This window comes from Benincasa hispida, chromosome 10, assembly GCF_027475165.1.
Source record: "Benincasa hispida cultivar pf3 chromosome 10, pf3_genome.v1.1, whole genome shotgun sequence".
NCBI lineage: Eukaryota > Viridiplantae > Streptophyta > Magnoliopsida > Cucurbitales > Cucurbitaceae > Benincasa > Benincasa hispida.
In genome coordinates, this window is record NC_143487.1 from 3,074,774 (window position 1) to 3,088,298 (window position 13,525).

The 13,525-nt window shown below is 35.0% G+C and overlaps 1 protein-coding gene across 1 annotated transcript; it reads left to right on the forward strand.

Annotated features, from left to right (window-relative positions):
* Window positions 1-10,930: 10,930 nt before the first annotated feature.
* NAC090 (NAC domain containing protein 90) lies at window positions 10,931-12,118 on the forward strand. The gene is made up of 3 exons (XM_039046211.2): window positions 10,931-11,294; window positions 11,372-11,679; window positions 11,872-12,118. The coding sequence occupies exons 1-3, from the start codon at window positions 11,111-11,113 to the stop codon at window positions 11,959-11,961; spliced, it is 582 nt and encodes a 193-aa protein (XP_038902139.1). The 5' UTR covers window positions 10,931-11,110; the 3' UTR covers window positions 11,962-12,118.
* Window positions 12,119-13,525: the final 1,407 nt, after the last annotated feature.

Consider the following 13,525-nt stretch of genomic DNA (forward strand, 5'->3'; position numbering starts at 1 on the left):
AGTTGTGAGAAAAGAAATGAAAATACAAACTTACTTTCAAAACGTTAAATTAAATTTATGGACCAGTAGCCCAGCACCAGATAAAAAGCAAGACTAGTTGCACAAAGTTTTTCACACAGACCTAGTATTAATTATAAGGAGACATACTCTCCACTGGTGAATGCAATTACACTAAAAATTTTAATTGGTCTGGCTGTGTATGAAAATTTGGATCTTTTGATAATAATATTTATATTAGAATCCCATAAGAACTTAAGATACCCGAAACATATAAATCAAGTTCCCGAGAATTGTATTCAGTAAAGTTACAAAGATCACTATATGGATTTAAGCATTTAGGACGGATATGGTACAATTTCCTGAGTGGATATTTGTTGAAAGAAAGATATCAAAATAATCTAATATGTCCGTATGTTTTTATATAGAAATCATAGTCAGGATTTGCTATTATAACTATGTATGTTGATGATTTAAATATAATTGAAACTCCTGAAGAGCTTTCAAAAGCAATAGAATATCTTAAGAAAGATTTTGAGATAAAAGATCTCGGAAAAACAAAGTTTTGTCTTGGCTTACAAATCAAGCATTTAGCATAAGGGATATATGTTCATCAGTCAACTTATATAGGAAATTTTTTTAAAACATTTTATATGAACAAAGCACATCTATTGAACATTTCAATGAAAGTCCATTCACTAGATGTGAAGAAAGAAATATTTTGACCTCGAGATGATAAAGACTAACTACTTAGTCCTAAAGTACCATATCATAGTGCAATTTGTGCACTTATGTATCTTGCTAATAATACAAGACTAGATATTACATTTTCAGTAAATTTATTAGCTAGATATAGTTCTTATCCAACAAAAGATATTTGAATGAAATTACGCATATACTCTGTTACCTCCTAGCAACAATTGGTATTGGTTTATTTTATTCAAATAAAATAAATTTTGATTTAGTTGGTTATGCAGATTCTGAATATATATCTAATCCACACAAATCTAGATCTCAAATAGGTTATCTGCTTACATGTGGAGGAACTGTTATATCATAGCAACCAGTGAAATAGACCATAACGGCTATGTCCCACCCCTTCCAAGATTACCCCTCTTAATCTAAGAAGAAATGGGAAGACAGCGATTGCCAACCCTCTTATGACAACTAATGTTTAACATACTCATGAAAATTTGTATCCTTAGCACCTGCTAAGCTTGATTAGCAGTTTATACTTCTCTAGGACTTACCATATGGTCTCAACAACACCTTGAAACATATAATTTATTGTTAATCGGTAATATCAACATCAACATACATAACAAAATCAGAAACGACACTTATATACAACACAAACTCTACTCCCCCCCCCCCCCCCCTTCCTGTAATGGACATAAAACTAATAATAGAACATTATGAGCCACATGATGCGTTATTTTATGTGATGAAATTATGGAATAAAATGCGGTGATGGAAATGCGTTGAGCAACAAGTTTTCTCAGTGGAATCCAAGTATAAACCCCACTGAGTTTCCTGGTAAGTCCAGGGTCGAACTCATGGACTAGGGAAAACGGTATGCGGTGATAATTTTCCAAAAGATTTTGCGGTAACCGGTAAATCAAATAATTGTTTGGTATTATTGTTAGTGGTATAAAATAAATGTAGGCGGCGAATTTGAGAAAAGGTTGATTATGCGGTAGATACACTGAGTATGCGGAGGAATGGGTTGAGAACGTCTTTCGCTAGCGTTTCCTGGGAATGCATCAAACTATGTGATCATGCTACACTCATGCAACAACAAATCATTTTCCAATGCAAATACGGTGCTCCTAATTCTAGGACGCATGTGTTGAATGCAAAAATGTCCATAGAGCTTATTCCTAAGTATCTACACTTTTCCTATGCGATGATGCAAGATGCACACAAAGACAAGGTAACTGCATACAATCATATCTTATCTCTAAGATGCATGCGATGCGTTGATAGCAAACAGTGCTTATTCCTAAGCTCCTATCTCTTGATTATGCGTTCTAATCTGACTTTCCCGAGCCTAGATTCTAATCTGACTTTTTCAAGCCTAGATCCTATCCTTAGACTACCCTTCCGAGTATCTCTAATGGACGAACGATGCATACATAATACAAGATAATCACATAGAATGAATATCCCCAGTTATGCTAGCCAAGTACTTCTCAACCCATTAGATAGATTTAGCTACTCATGCGTAATAAATAGAGAGTAAATAGATATAAAAAAGTAAATTCCATTTCGATAGATAAGTTTAAGTACAAAATGAAAATGGAAGATAAGGATATAGAGCCTGGTAGCAATCCCTTGCTTCCCAAGGCTTTTACACTATCAACTCTATTCTATTCGAAAGATATTCCTGCTTCTGTAGGAGCTGGCCCTCTCTCTGATCTCGATGCTTCCGGCACTCTTTCAAGTTCACTGGAACGATCTATCAGCACAATCTCGCCTCTCTCGCTTCCGCCTTGAAGAAAAACTAAGAACAAAGATAATCTATCTATCTAAGGAGAAAATTATCTAAGTATTCGAACTATCCAAACTCCTTTGCTAAAGGTTGCCTTCGATATTTATAGAGTTTCGGGGAGAAAGGCGGCTTCTCTCTTATGATTGCACAGATGAGATGACTTTAATTCTCTGACTGATGCGCCGAATATTTGTCACCGAAAAGCTTAGTGTACTTGTTATCGTTAGTGGCTTGTCAACTTAATTCGGACTCAACCGTCATTAGCTTTCTGTCCCATCGTGATTAATTATGTTTTTCACCCAGATGCACCTACCAAGTTACGCCAGCTTTATGTGGCAATCCTTCTTAAGCAGATGTTTGCGAGCACAAATCACCGCAACGCCTTGCAGTAACACTGCGCTCGACCGTTGCTTTCTTGTGATCGCTCTTTTCGCTTTGCGTCAACGCATACTCTACACAAAAATACAAAAGTTAATTGTTTTTATGTGATGAACGCATGCGACCACAATGTTGCAAACTTAATGCTTTTTGGACGCAATCTTATATATTTTATCAACGCAAACCTGCATTGTTTAATAACTTAGCACTGTAATAACGTGCATTTCTGCCCGTTATCACACCCCCAAATTTAAACAATGCTCGTCCTCAAGCATAAGCTAAGGATTTCCTTTAGAAAGTCGACCGCAATTTCTTTTCCTAGATTTCTCAAGGATAATTCATTCAAATCCTATATACCAAAATTTCCTTAATTCTTATTCAAGTCTCTTCTTAAAATATTTTTAAGACCTAGGGACCACAAGTTTAACCTTCAAAAAGAACTTTACTAGATTCCAGGACATCGCATGATTTATTTGAAAAAAACTTTTTCACTGGGGTGTTAATTGATTTTTATCGTTGCATATTTTTTACATTGTTATTTTTCTCTGACCTTACGCTGATCCAAGTGCTTCGCTTTCGTTTTGGCTTGCCACCACGTGTGTCATGCGGACATCCAACTACGAGCAAGGCGCTCTTTCTCAATCCAAACTCATACCTACTTGGCAGCGGAGTTGCGGTCATTTATTTATGCGTTGATCCTGGCGACTTACTTTCGTTTTGGCTTGCCCCTACGTGTGTCATGCGGACAGCCAACTACGGGTAAGTGCCTTCACAACTTAACTCTTATCAACATAGGTTTCCCCATTGCGTTGACAGTGGAGTTGTTATTCCCAATTTTTTTTTTTTAAATAGCAAGGTCGAAAAATGAATACCTCACCCTCAAATTTAAAATGCGGCAATGTCCTCATTGCCAATAGATTGAAAGAAGTCATGCAATGTTCTTAGGAAGTTTGGTAAAGGGTCAGTTTGAAAGAAAGCTAGCAGACCACTAACTTCTAGAAATATTTCATGAGGTGACTGTCCTAAAATTAAGTTGACTCTAGTATATAAGAAAAAATAGATGCAAGTATTTCATCATTGAAATCATAATTGGCAAAGAAAAAGCATGCGGTGACTTACTAAATTTATTAATGTTAAATGATTGCGGTAATCAAAGAGGATGCGATGATAAAATTTCAAAATTAAAATGCAATGAGATAGTGCAGAATTTGGAATAAAGTGAAGGAAAAATACAACTCCAAAATTTGCGTTGTCGCCCGTATTGTTTGTTGACGCATCCTGCTTTGCGGCGATCTACTTCCTTTGGATTGCGGTGACAGAATAAAGTAGTTGCATCTTCGTGCAGCGCCTCCGCAATCGTGCACTGCGATCGTTGAAAGAAAAACATTGAAAAGGTCAAATAATATTAAACAAAACAAAATCTTTTACCACAATCGTTTAGCACGATCGCTTTTTTTTTTTTTTTAGAACAAGAAGTATGTGATAACAGATAATAACAAAGTGATGAAAGTTCATGAAGTATTAATGTAGGCCAAGGGTATTCAAAAGGTTTGCATCCCTGATGAGGTTGAATCACCTAATAACTCAGGCACTGCTTATTCCAAGCTGGTCTTTTCACGTCCACGGTGGCTTTTTCTTCTTTTCCCGATCTTCCGGAATCTTGATTGCCTTAATCCGGAGTTTTTCCCTATTGATGTTCATTATGATCTCCCCCTTGTGCACATCAATTTGAACGTGACCGGTTAAGAGGAATAGTCGTCCCAATATGATGGGCGCATCTTTGTCCGCTTTATAATCCAAAATGATGAAGTCTGCCGGCAAGATGAATTTATCAATTGAGATTGTGGCATCTTTCAACTCTCCCTCGGGATGTATTCGGGATCTGCCCGCAAGTAGGAGAGTCTCTGTCGTGGGCGTGAGTGTACCAATATTCAATCGTTTGAATTGATAGCGGCATTATGTTTATACTCATCATCGTAGTCATTTGGTTCTGAAGGGATGCGATGGCCCCGTTGTTTACGTCATTGTTTCCAATTCTTAATCTTTGATCACTTTCTTGCCAGTCCTCGTGATTTTTGGAAATGCGATCAAGTATATTTTTGGCTTCCTCATATGTTTTGTAGATCAGACCACCAGCTACTGCCGCATTGGCAGCGGTCTGCGAAGCAGGGTTCGTCCTTGATAAAAGATCTCCATTTGCAAGCAGTCTGGTAAGCCGTTATGTGGACAGTCTCTTACCAGCCTCTTAAACCTCGCCCAAGCATCACTGAGTGATTCGTCAATTTCTTATTCAAAATTCATTATTAATTTCCTTCTCCGGGCATTCTCGGTTGGTGGGAAATACTTTTTCATAAACTTTTCCACCACTTGTTCCCATGAAGTTATCTCCCCTGGTTCGAGAGAATACGCCCATTTTCTCACTTGATCGCATAAGGAAAATGGGAACAAAGTGAGTCGAACTTCCTCGGTGGAGATATTTGGGAATACAAAAGTGTTGCAGATTTCTATGAAGCTCTGGAGGTAGGCGTGCGGGTCTTCGCCACATCTCCCTCCAAACTGCCCAGCAGCTTGGATCATCTGCAGCATTACCGATTTCATTTCAAACCTTGATCCGTCTAATGCTGGCCTCATGATTCCTGGAGAGAAATCATAGACATTGGGCGACGCATAGTTCCGAATGGGTCTATTGCGGTCATTCGCCAAAAAGATGGGGTTGGCCATTATATTGTTTGCGTTTGCGGCCCTTTCTTCCAGTTGTTCCACCAGTCTTAGGGTTCTGTCTTGTTGTTGGCGGTTGTCTTTTAACCGTCGTCGAAACGTCCTCTCAATCTCCAGGTCGTAATTCGCCAGAGATTGAGAGCTGCAAAGAAATCAGAAAAATTACCGTTAGCACACTGATTTGTCGAAGTCCCCAGCAACGGCGCCAAAAACTTGATGCGTTATTTTATGTGATGAAATTATGGAATGAAACACGGTGATGGAAATTCGTTGAGCAACAAGTTTTCTCAGTGGAATCTAAGTATAAACCCCATTGAGTTTTCTGGTAAGTCTAGGGTCGAACTCAGGGACTAGAAAAAAGACTTTACAGTGATAATTTTCCAAAAGACTTTGCGGTAACTGGTAAATCAAATAATTGTTTGGTGTTGTTGTTTAGGGTATAAAATAAATGTATGCGGCAGATTTGAGAAAAGATCGATTATGTAGTAGATACACTGAGTATGCGGAGGAACAGGTTGAGAAGGTTTTTCACTAGCGTTTCCCAGGAATGCGTCAAACTATGCGATCATGCTACACTCATGTAACAGCAAATAATTTTCCAATGCAAATGTGGTGCTTCTAGTTCTAGGACGTATGTGTTGAATGCAAAAATGTCCATAAAGCTTATTCCTAAGTCTCTACTCTTTTCCTATGCGATGATGCAAGATGTACACAAAGATAAGGTGACTGCACACAATCATATCCTATCTCTAGGATGCATGCGATGCGTTGATAGCAAACAATGCTTATTCCTAAGCTTCTATCTCTTGATTATGTATTCTAATCTGGCTCTCCCGAGCCTAGATTCTAACCTGACTTTTCCAAGCCTAGATCCTGTCCTTAGACTACCCTCTCTAGTATCGCATAGAATGAATATCCTCAATTACGCTAGCTAATTACTTCTCAACTCATTCGACAGATTTAGCTACTCATGCCTAATAAACAGAGAGTGAACAGATATAAAGAAGTAAATTCCATTTTGATAGATAAGTTTTAAGTACAAATTGACAATGGAAGATAGGGATGGAGAGCCTGGCAGCAATCTATCAACTCTATTCTTTTCAAAAGATATTCCTGTTTTCGTAGGAGCTAGCCCTCTCTCTGATCTCGACACTTCCGGCACTCTTCCAAGTTCACCGGAACGATCTATCGGCACAATCTCGCTTCGCTCGCTTCTGCCTTGAAGGAAAACTAAGAACAAGGCTAATCTATCTATCTTAGGATAAGATTATCTAAGTATCTGAACTATCTGAACTATCCAAACTCCTTTGCTGAAGGTTGCCTTCAGTATTTATAGATCTTTGGGGGTAAAGGCGGCTTCTCTCTTATGATTGCACAGATGGGATGGATGTAATTCTCTTACTGATGCGCTGAATATTTGTCACCGAAAAGCTGAGTGTACTTGTTATCGTTAGCGGCTTGTCAACTTAATTCGGACTCGACTGTCATCAGCTTTCTTTCCCATCGTGATTAATTATGCTTTTCACCCAGATGCGCCCACCAAGTTGCGTCGGCTCTATGCGAAAATCCTTCTTGAGCAGGTGTTTTCGAGCACAAATCACCGCAAAGCCTTGCGGTAACACTGCGCTCGACCGTTGCTTTCTTGTGATTGCACTTTTCGCTTTGCGTCAACGCATATTCTGCACAAAAATACAAAATTTTACTATTTTTATGTGATGAACGCATGCGACCGCAATGTTACAAACTTAATGCTTTTTGGATGCAATCTTATATATTTTATCAACGCAAACCTGTATTGTTTAATAACTTAGCACTGTAATAACGTGCATTTCTGCCCGTTATCACCACCTAACTTCAATCTTCTTGAGGGCCTAAGAAGTGACTGACTAGCAGAACTGCTAGACTTCGGGACATTGGCCACTACCTTGGGAGGAAAACATTTTTAAAGTGTGAGCCGGAAAGCCTAGTGAATGACTATTTTAAGTAAAACATACTTTAAATCATATTTAACGTAAACATGCTTATCAAAGAAACTTCATTATTTAAAAACATAGATCATGCAATCAACATTCATTTCAAGGCATGTGTTGGAGAAAATCATGATATAATAACTTCACATGAAATGCCTAAGCATTAGGAATCATTCATAAAAGTTGCGTTAACACTTATTAAAACTTGTCACTCATTGTCTTAAGCTACTTATCCAAGGGGTTGTACATCTCTCCTATTTGTGTTTGCCCTTAAAAGGAAAGGTCCCTTGGTCAATATACTTAGTTCCCTTTTGAGCTTAACGCATAGCTTAACTTTATCATATACTAGTAGTTATCACATCATAGCTAAGTTCGGCGCATCAAAACCATCCTTAGTGCATCGACTATCCTTAGCCATCTTACTTTATAACTTGGTTGATAATTGAAAATCCTTTCTCAAGGTGCTCGATAACTATTGAAACACTTCTCTGTCTATGCAATATACTCAGATTGTCTTCGTTGTGGTTTGGTTATGCTGTATACGTTAACGTATAACATCACTAAGTCAACTGCTTGCTTGTTCTTCGTATGCAATTGCCTGCTTATTCATCCACAACATCATTCCCAATCCAAACTTCCATATTTCATAACTTCAATTCTAACATTCGTTTAACTAAACTCCTTTTAAAGAAAATGCTCATAAACATCTTAACTTTTGCTTACCTTAGAATTTAAGCATCATTTCCTCTAGAATCGATCATAAATCCCCCAAATTCTCCTTTAGTTGGTTGAGAGTTCTTCAACTTTCAAAGTCTTTAGATGGCAACAACATTCCTTCACTTAGGCATTAGAAAATTTTGGTAAAACAGTCTTCTTCTTAGTTAAGCCTATTTATACTTGGGCTTGCATGAGGAGTTTACTTAATTAATTGCCACTTGGCTTACTTATCCCTTCATGGACGTTTACGAGGTTAGATCTAGCTTACTTACTCATTAATTATGCTAAATTCCTCAACTTAAGCTTCATCACATGGTTTTGCAGTCACTCAAGCCTTCTCCCTTCAATGCATGACCTTCTGCTACATCACTTGCCAACTTAACCCTCATCAGTGGCATCCAAAGTTGGTCACATAAATCCTTCATACCACTTTTTGTACTTAGCCATAACGTCCTGCTTCTTGGACCTCTGGCCGTATCATTCAGTCGGACTGGCTACAGACGCCTCATAGTTCCAACGCATGGAACCTTCTATCTTTCCAAAATTTTAACTTGTTTCTACTTCACCCGAGAACGCAAAATTCTACACATAATATATTTTTTTACCCTTTTCCAGCTTACCATTGGTATTCTCCACCCTCTACGCGTTGACCAGATTACAACCTGAACACATATAGTCATAACACTTAGAAAATTTTCCTTCTCTTGCATTTCAAACGCATCATTCACTATACTTAACTTACTTACTCCATTAATATTAATTCACATTTTAACTCATAATTAAGAGATCTTAAACTTGATTAGCTAGTAAAACATGTTCAAAGATTTACATGCTACTTCCTCAAATCATACTGAAATTCTTGCAATTCAGAGGCAAGTCCAGAATGTGTATGGCTAAGATAAATGACTCAACACATTCATGGAACATGTGGTTTGTCTTCTAGTAAAAGTCTTCCAACAATATTAGACGAAGAAAACACAATATGCATAGCCTAAATCAAAGGAGAATATATTAAAGGAGATAAAACAAAACATACTTCACCAAAGTTTTTCTACACTCATGATCTCAAAGAAAATGGCATCATCACTGTAGAACAAAGTTTGTTCAAAGGATAACCTGACAGATTTATTTACAAAATCATTACCGACTGCAACCTTTGAAAAATCGGTGCACAACATTGGAATGTGACGATTTAGAGATATCAAGTGATGTTCCCATGAGGGGAGCATATTAGTAAAGTTTTAATGAGACATATTTCATATATATAATGGACATCTAAGGGAAAGATTATAAATATTCTAAAATATGTGTAATGTGGATGTCAATGCTTAGTATCTTACAAAACCAAATGTCAATATTCGTAAGCCCCACGTGCCACTTTAAGTTATAATAATCTATGTTCGGGGTGTTGAATATTTTAGTCTTTGTAAAAAATAGTAAATACTGTAACAAAGAGTTAATGACAAAAATATTAAATACTGTAACAAAGAGAGAATGATAAGAAATGGTATACTCTAATAAAGAAAGATTTGAAATAATAATATTTAAGTTTAGATTGTAATAATTGGTGGAGACATGAATATGACCCACTTCACCCACTTAAAGTTGGGGGCCTAAACACCTGTTAGCTATGTATATAATAGCAAATAAAATGGATATTATTAACACTAATCACTGAAAAAACATATTTTTGAAAAGTCATATAATGAAAAAAGATAATATTTGGGTGCATCTTCTACCAAGATGCAACACACCCATTTATATACATTTTCTCTCGTCACTTGAAAAAAAAACTAAAATGTTTCAAAAAAGAAAATAAAATAATTTATCTCATGACAAATTTTGTTTGAATAATTTAGTGGTATACACGAAAATATATAACTTTTGATACGCACCTAAATATTTTTGTACTACAAAATGGATATGGACACCATAAAAGAAATTTAACTTTACACGCACGCTTGCCATTACAAAATTCTTTTGCCTCTTTCTTTTTAAATATTATTTCTCTTGCCTAGTTGACATGAACAGTGGATTACAACCAATATCTAGTGGACACTTGCACAACTTAATATTATATTGGGAAAAAACAACAATAAACTAAATAAAAGAAAGCAAGCAATATTGACTTGGTTTTATAAACACATCCAACTTCCACTGTATAGCCTCCGAATTAATTTGACTATGGTGGCTAAAACTAAAAAGTAAACGATGAATATTATTAAGAATGCAACTACATGATAAAGAAAGAAAAAGTATCCATTTATACATCTAAAATTTGGAGTTGTATCAATTTAAACCTTAAACTTTCATGAGTACATTAATTTAAATCATAAGCTTTTATAAGCGTATTCAAATAAAATATAACAAATGGTTTAAATTATTATATTTATAAAAATTTAGAGTTTAAATTAATACCACCGTTAAAATTTATGAGTATAAATTGATATATTTACAGTAGCATATAAAGAGAAAAAAAAGTAGAATGTAGAGTTAAAATGTACGGAATGTAGGTAGCATTGGAAAAATAATGAATAATAAAGTTAAAGAAAATGGGAGAGGAGAAGTGCTAGGAAACGCGTTCAATGGGGCAGCTAAGAAAAATAAAATATGAATTTATACATTATATTAACAAGTCAACAACAAGTAAGAACCGTGTGAAAAGTTTTTCCACACACACAGACAGTAGAGAATCCCAGATTTTCTAATTTTACTCGGCAAAATCCCATCTCTTTCACTCTCATCCATCTTCTTTGATATATATATATACACACACACACACACACAGTTATTCTAATAAAAGGAAGGAAATTAATTATTAAAATTAAAAGTAAAATAAATGGATGATCAGGTAATAATTGGTGGAGAAGAGGAGGAGATTTTACCAGGGTTCCGATTCTTTCCGACGGAGGAGGAATTAGTATCGTTTTATTTACACAACCAACTTCAAGGGCGGCGTAAGGATATGCACCGTGTGATTCCGGTGGTCGATATTTATGCCATTGAGCCATTCGATCTCTCTAGTACGGAATGTAGTGTACTAATGTAATTGATTAATTAATTGATTAACGTATGTAATTAATTTAATTAATTTTTGCAGGGTATTCAGGGCAAAGGTCTAGGAGGGACAGTGAGCAGTGGTTTTTCTTTGTGAAACAGCAAGAGAGAGAAGCGAGAGGAGGGAGAGCAAACAGAACGACGTCGTCTGGTTCTGGGTATTGGAAGGCCACCGGGTCACCGTCTTATGTGTACTCTTCACACAATAAGGTAATCGGAGTTAAGAAAACCATGGTGTTTTACAGAGGAAAAGCTCCCACTGGAAATAAAACTAAGTGGAAAATGAACGAGTATAAAGCCATTCAAAACATTCCTCCTCATTCTCCTTCCTCTTCCACTCCCATACCCCAGGTAAATTTTAAAATTTTAATTTTCTTTTTATAGGAGTTTATCAGTAGTAAAAATTGTTAGAAATAATTTGCAAAATTTCCTTTTTTTCCCTCATTTTAATTTCCAAATAACCAACTAATATTATTTATTATTATCATTATTACTATTATTTTAAAATATGTGAGGAATAAACAAAAAATTAATGGGATGCAGTTACGGCATGAGTTCAGTTTGTGCCGAGTTTACGTGGTGTCGGGAAGCTTTCGAGCATTTGATCGACGGCCATTAGAAGCTTGCAATTGATCAACTCGCATACCATAAGGAACTTGATGTTCAAATAAACAAGGACCTTTTTCCACGTAATGCTTTACATTATTATTATTATTATTATTATTATTTTAAGTTGTCATTTATCATTCATTTTTATCTTATAATACCCAACACGTCCATTTTTCTCAAATTTTTCACCACGAAAATAAATACACCTTCGGTTAAAATCGTTATAATTGTGCAGCCCAATTAATATCTTTATGTACGTATGAAAGTTGAATGATTAAACTGTACTTTTGTTTCTTCCATTTACCAATTAATTGTGCGTTTGTTTTTAATATGTTTATTTTAAGTTATCAATTCCAATTGATTTTAGCATATATCCCAAAATTTACGTGATGCTAACGTGTAAAGTTACATTAATACCTCGGCTCTAAATAAATTAATTAATATTTATACAATTAATTTTGCAGTCAAATATTCGATTCTTCTTTAACTCACATGTTAAATAATAATGATAAGCTAAGTTTTCTGTCAAAAAAATTAATAAAAATATTGCAAAAATTAACTAAGCTGTGGATAAAATATCTATACTATACTTCCTCTCTAGATTCAAATTCTCAAATCCTATCTGATGGAATAATACTCACAAAGGAAAGAAGAAAATACTAGAATTGATAAATTCAAAATACAACCGGTGGCAGAGCTAGGATATATAGGAGGGCATTATATGTACAAGATCGGATAGTTCTTCTATATTGATTTTTGTATAAGATTGATTCAAAATCCAAAACATTTTTCTTCTTTGAGGAGGATGTCTTTATAGTTTCTATTGTTGTTTTTTCTTTTATAATATCTCTCCATATAAATTTTGAATTAACTCTAGTATTAATAATAAGAATATTACATTCTATTACATAGATTTAAAAGCATAAAAACTTAAAGTCTAAGACGATTTTAAAACTTACTTGTTGAGTTCGTATATCCAAATGAGTGACATCAAATAATTCTCTAGCTTGAACTCTGAAATTAATTTTAAAATCCTATATGAGTAATGTTAATGTAAAAATAAAATGAAAACTAACGAAAATATATAGAAAATAATGTGAATATAAAAATTATGTACAAAAAAAATAAACGGTTCTTTTTTAATGGAATGTTCTTGAGAGTTGATATTGAAAAGAATAAAAAAGTTTCTAAACCATCCACTTTGCATATTGTTGACTCAAACCCTTGTGCCTTGTCAAAGGAATAACACTCTAAACCAAGAAGCCAACACCAATTTTGTTATTTAAGTTGAACTTATATACATATAAATATATATTATTTTATAATTTATATTAAAAATACAAAGAATGGATAAATTGAAGGGGGCTCATGCCTCTCTTGACCTCTATGTGACCCCACCCTTGAATATTACGATAATGAAATTGGCTAATTATGAGAATATAAGGATTTAAGATGTATACTTTGTTAAAAATAAGTATATAGTTTTTAATTTATAATATTTCATTAATTTTCATTTTTTTAGTTTTATCAACTTCAACCTCTCTGTCAAAGTTGATATTAATACTAAATTTGTCATAATCTATCAACT

What these genes read in the sequence shown, in the direction of transcription:
- NAC090 (XM_039046211.2), top strand. Translation starts at nt 11,111, where the DNA reads ATGGATGATCAGGTAATAATTGGTGGAGAAGAGGAGGAGATTTTACCA. An exon ending in TGAGCCATTCGATCTCTCTA is followed by an intron (nt 11,295 to 11,371) that starts GTACGGAATGTA and finishes TAATTTTTGCAG; the next exon opens with GGTATTCAGGGCAAAGGTCT. An exon ending in CTTCCACTCCCATACCCCAG is followed by an intron (nt 11,680 to 11,871) that starts GTAAATTTTAAA and finishes AATGGGATGCAG; the next exon opens with TTACGGCATGAGTTCAGTTT.